Raw genomic sequence first — 5,827 nt, forward strand, 5'->3', positions numbered from 1 at the left:
GCGCTGGCTGCCGTCGGGGCAGCATGAGTACGAGCATTTTTTTTTTTTTTTTTTCTTTGCCGATGCCCGTGATGCCGCCCCCCATCACGATGCCGCCCCGGGCAACCGCCCGTGTCGCCCGTATCTAAAACTGCTACTGTCTACTTCACCTATCATTTCCTCATCAGGTATCTCATATCATTTTCTTATTGTTATGTTATGCTCCTTTGGTATTTTGCTAGTTTGCGTGTTTTAAAACTCTTTTTGTTTTTCTTTGTATTTTTAGACTCTGATATAAGCCAGATGTGTTAACCTGATCGCTGCGAAACACCAGCTCCGCGTGGATTTTGACCGTGAGTGACCGGATGTTGTTTCCGGCCTGAGGTTGCCTGAAATGCCGTGAGGCTCGTTTGAAAGATTGCACCCGAGACCAACTCCGCCTCCAAGGCGTGCCTACCTTTAGCTGCCACCAGTGAGATATCAGAGTCGGGCTCCACATATCCAATCAGGAGCACGAGCAAGACAGCTTTTGCAGACTCTCCAGAAATATACAAGTCCTTACCTTCCGGTCCCCTCACCAACATCGCTTTTTGAGATATTTTTCATAAACCATCAAAAAAGCCATTTTACCCCCCAGTACAGAAGACTGGATCTGAGGGCAGCAGCGGGGACAAATGATTGTAATGAAGCAACGGATATTTCATGGCTGGTCTTAGATAATCGTGAGTTATTATGTCTTATGGTGAAAGGTACATAGTTTTGCAAGAGGCATACAAGCACTGTGGAAAAAGTAATCATAAAACTGTTTTTGTGAACACTCTGCTCCCTACGTTATGCTTTAAAAAATGTGATACATGTGATGTGATCATGAAAGAACATGATTTTTTTTTAAAACTTTTATTCTTATGCTTTTAAAACTATGTCAGATTATCATAAAACACTTATTTGTATGTTATAATGTTTTTCTTACACCATGTGTAATTTTTATAGACACCTTGTTCATTGTATCAATGTGTAATTATGTATCTTTGATAAACAAATAAAATATTTAATCTTGTATTTGTGTACTTTCTGCTGATTTAATAAAAAATTAGTCACATATCGCTCTGATAAACACAGATGGCTGAAAGAAATGTTTGATGGGACAAAGGAAACAAGTGTCTCGCTGTTAAACTTTTAAGTCACCATGGTTTAAATGAGAAAATGCCACTAGGAAACTAGCAGCCCTTTATGTAAAACATGAAAAACTCCATATCAGTGATATCTACAAAAGGTGTACTCATTTCTTTGTTATGGTACTTTACTGTTCCAATGAAACAAAAAGAAAATCTCATTTTAAAGTACATTTTTCAGCCATCCTGACCTATTTTCAGGGGCAAGAATGTTGATGTTAGACTGTGTTTTAAATCAGGTTTTGATCTTAAACTAACTATCACAGCACTGATTTTACTGATTACAGTTGTAATCTCAATTAGAATCCCAAACTGGCTTTTCTCCAGTCAGTGTTATGGTGAAATTTAACTTGTTCTTTTGTGTAATTGCACATGGCCCATCAAAGGGCCCCTTAGTAAGCTGTACAGCATAAGTTTTCAATTCACTTTTGTCAGAAAACTTCACAGTATGAGAAGTTACAGCACAGTTTCTCCAAATGTGTGCTTCTTTTTCAGTCAGCGTGCTTTTAGAGCATCTACATTAGCTCATGTAGTAAAAGTACAATCAGTAAGTGTACTTTAACATTTGAGATTCCGAGTGCTTAGATCATTTGAACTATATCATGAACCTTTTTTTGTATAATGCATCAAACCTGTTCAAATCAGTTTATTTTCAATTTATTTTAACTAATCTAGAGACAAGCAACTCCTTTTTAGCGTCTGTTATGCATTTACCTCTCACACGTTAAACTAAATGTTAGTGTTCTCAGAGTTAACATGTCTCATGTTACCATGTTGTATTTCTAATACCCAGCCTCAGTGTTCGCCCTGTTGACCCTCAAATCCAAACACCAATGATCTAGATATTCACAGGAGATTCTTAAGGTCTTATGTTTTTGTTGTTTTGCAGCTGTTTGAGCTAAGATTTTCAAGTTATTCACAAAATGAAAACCCATACTTTGTTTCAGGTGAGAATTCCATTCAAATGCATGTAATAGCGAGAAACGCACTGTCTTGGCGAAATAAAGCGATTTTCATTAACTTCATAAAGACAGCTGTAACTTTTGATAGAAGACTCGGGCACACATATTTCAGGCTTTGCCTTATAGAATTCAGCATTTCTATGCTGGGGAAATAGGTTTTGCAGCTGTTTGAGCTAAGATTTTCAAGTTATTCACAAAATGAAAACCCATACTTTGTGTCAAAGAATTGTTTCAGCAGGCAAAGAAAGACACAACTCAAACATGTATATACATGGGTGATCTCAGTGGAGACTCACACTGAGACATCAGTTCTCTCTTTATTTATACCCTGCTCCTTCCTAAAATATGTCAGGTCGGCGCCCCTTGTGTGTAAAACAACTCCTTACAAGGTGATAAGCATGAAACATTCTCAAACTGTTAAAAATAGTAACCGGTCAAGCTTATCTCAGCAAACTCAGCAAGGGTGGAGGCACCTGTGGTATTCTCTCATGCAAGCTTTGTCATGAAACACAGTAAAATAGGAGATTTAAATGAAGCTAAACAACTAGGGGTTTTTAACTACAATAAAGCAGAATACATAAAAAAAATCCTATAACATTCCCTCCTGTTTTAGCTCATTTAAACACGTTTCACACTTTATTTCCGAACATGTTCTCTTGCTCCTAGCATTTTCAAACATGTCATCATTATGTGTTACTTATATTGCAATCTAGCTTCACAGGTCTTCTTTAAGATTTTCTTCTTACACATAGACATCTTCGTCTTCAAAGTTATCTTCACTGTTACTCAGATCATTTTTGTCATCCAGTGGTACAGTAACATAAGCTATCAATGATGTGGAAATCATTTTGGAAATCATCTTCCTGAGACAAGGGAGAATACATGTGGAGAATACACAGAATAATACAAGTAAGAGTCCTATGAATATTAGACCTTTATACAGCAAAACAGTCCATGAGCCATTTAGCAACCATCTCAACCAATCTGTACCCCCGTCTACATATTCCTTTGACTGCACATTCTGAAGCCTTTTTAGAACTTTTAATGCATCCGTCATGTTACTAGAATGTATGTTGTCAGGTATGTAAGTGCAACAGGTGGTGTTAAAAAGCACACATAATCCTCCTTTTTCAGCCAGCACAATATCAAGCGCCACATGTTGCATGACCATTATTCGCAGGGCATCTATCTCCTCGTTTTGCTGGTCATTGACATGACATGATGTATTCAGGAACAATCCAAATCGATAGTTCAATGTCTCGATCCTCAGCGCATTTTTCCCTGTGCCTACCCACGGAAAGAGTGAGTGCAGCACTTTCTGTCCTGTAGTCCAAAGCTTGAATTCCTGTGGGACGTCAGAGCCCCATATTGGGTCATGCGGTTTCGGGTCTGGAGTGTCAACTGATCTCTTCCCTCTTTTGAGTGATGTATCGTCAGTAGTTATTTTAAACGTGTGATCAGATATGAAGATTGGAGCACACATACCCGTCCAGTTCTGGGGGAGAGTGAAATAGGCCCGCTGTCCACATAGCCAGGCCATTCCCTGCACCCAATAGGTGCCATTGGAAATGTCATTGTTCTTCACTGGTCCTCCAAGAGCATGCGTCACTACTGCTTTGCAGTTGGTGGTGTTTCCCATGTCTATAGTTCCCTTAGACTGGCGGTAGCACAAGGTATGATCCCAATTTCCAGGGTTTTCGAGAAAGACTGGAAATGACCCAGCCTTGTTCCTTTGTTTCACCTTCAGGTCGACCCAGAACCATTCATCGCACGTGCCATTTCGTAATCCTATTTTCGAAGGTTCGTTGTGGTTGATCACAATTCCAGAGTACTGATACCCGAGACTGGCGTAGCTTGCTGCACACTTCACCTGAGTCATGTTCATTGCTTTGCCATACAGTGTTGCATATTGTGTTGTTGGTGGCATATGTGAGCAGACATAACAGTCTTTGGTGGGTGTGCTGTCATGTATGTACCGATACCATGCGTTGTTCATCCAAGGGTGGATATTGTCTTGTATCATTGTATAGTGATGTGAATTATCATGTGTCCAGGCTCTTTTCTTGCCAGGTCCATCGTTCTTCCTGAGCAGTATTAGACATCCTGCGACCAGGGCTGCCAATGTCAGTGAGATCAAAAGCAGCTTCATGATGACCTGATACACCTGACCCCTCTGATAAGTAGACCAGAGGCAAGAAGCAAAAGGGCGGGATATACCCAATCAGCCCTTCCTCCACCTTTTGGATCACCAGAGGGCAGGGGCGTTGATGTATCCAGGATGGTCGCTCCGCGATCTTACATGCTGTGGGAGTGGTTAGAAGCACTTGGTAAGGTCCTTCCCAACGGGGTGAACTCCAATTTTTCCTCTGGAGCACCTTGATTAGGATCCAATCACCTGGCTTCAACCTGCAAGACACTGGAGAAAAGTCCTCTGGCAGTTTGTTATTCAGAACGATTTCTTTGTTTTCTAGCAGTTTAGTCATCCATTCTGCTAATGTGGTTTCTCTAAAAGATTTAGTTAAAGGTTCACTTGTTATAGGTAGTGGAAACGGTCTACCATGGATGATCTCAAATGGTGTGAGCTTCTGGGATCCTTGTGTTAATCTCATCCACATTTTTACCAGGCCTACACATTCAGGCCACGGTCTTCCTGTTTCTTCCATACACTTCCTTAGTCTCTGCTTGATTGTACCATTTGTTCTTTCTACTAATCCTGCACTTTGTGGATGATAGGCACAGTGGTTTTTGATATTAAATCCTAGTGCTTCTGAGACTTTGTTAATTACATCATTTACAAAATGGGTCCCATTGTCTGATCTCATCAGAGTTGGGATGCCATAAGTTGGAATAAAGTGGTTACTCAAACATTTAGCAACTGAAATGGCATCTGCTTTCTTTACTGGATAGATTTCAGGCCATTTTGAGAATACATCTATGATCACTAATGCGTATTTTGAGCCTTGACATTCATTTAGTTCAATGAAATCCATGTGTATTGTATGAAAAGGATGAGGCGGTGTAGGGAAATGACCTCTTCTTGGTCTTAAATTCCCTTGTGAGTTATGTCTTTGGCAGGTCATGCATGTTCTTACAAATTCTTTTGCTGAAGTTTCGAAATTTATAGTATAGAAGTGTTTAGTGACTATAGTTACTATCCCTCCTGTTGACACATGAGTCCATGCGTCACCAGGGCCGCTGTTTTATATAAGGACTTTGGTAGTATTGGTTTTCCGTCACACATCATCAGGTCATCTCGTAAAATTGCTCCGCACTTTAACCATTTCTTTTGTTCATTTAATGGAGCTGATTTTTGTTCATTCTTCAGAATGTCTATTGGTATCTGTGTGTTTGTTTCCACTGTTAGTGCACTTTCTGTTTTATTCGTAGCTGCCTTCGCTGCTTTGTCTGCAAAATTGTTTCCTTTGGTTATGTCTGACACATCCGTTTGATGTGCAGCACATTTGCATAAGGCTAGTTTGCTCGGTAAGATTATTACTTCTAGCAGTCTTTTAAGTAAACTTCCGTGCTGAACTGGGCGTCCTGTTGACGTCACCATACCTCTATTCTGCCATATCTTGGCAAAATGATGTACAGCTGAATAGACATATTGGCTATCAGTATGAATGTTGATATTCTGTTCCTTATGCAGTTCACATGCTCTTATTACAGCTGTTAATTCTGCACTTTGTGCTGAGTGTGAGGAAGGTAGTGGTT

General features: G+C 40.0%; 1 protein-coding gene across 1 annotated transcript; it reads right to left on the reverse strand.

Moving 5' to 3' along the window:
- Positions 1 to 3,318: 3,318 nt before the first annotated feature.
- Positions 3,319 to 4,960, reverse strand: LOC106096527 (uncharacterized). The gene is made up of 2 exons (XM_019356081.2): positions 3,426 to 4,960; positions 3,319 to 3,384 (listed from the first exon to the last, which is right to left on the reverse strand). The coding sequence occupies exons 1-2, from the start codon at positions 4,260 to 4,262 to the stop codon at positions 3,319 to 3,321; spliced, it is 903 nt and encodes a 300-aa protein (XP_019211626.1). The 5' UTR covers positions 4,263 to 4,960.
- Between the last annotated feature and the right edge of the window lie 867 nt (positions 4,961 to 5,827).

The sequence above is a fragment of the Oreochromis niloticus genome, linkage group LG9, assembly GCF_001858045.2.
Source record: "Oreochromis niloticus isolate F11D_XX linkage group LG9, O_niloticus_UMD_NMBU, whole genome shotgun sequence".
Taxonomy (NCBI): Eukaryota; Metazoa; Chordata; class Actinopteri; order Cichliformes; family Cichlidae; genus Oreochromis; species Oreochromis niloticus.

What these genes read in the sequence shown, in the direction of transcription:
- LOC106096527 (XM_019356081.2), bottom strand. Translation starts at nt 4,262, where the DNA reads ATGAAGCTGCTTTTGATCTCACTGACATTGGCAGCCCTGGTCGCAGGA. An exon ending in GGACTACAGGACAGAAAGTG is followed by an intron (nt 3,385 to 3,425) that starts CTGCACTCACTC and finishes AGGGAAAAATGC; the next exon opens with GCTGAGGATCGAGACATTGA.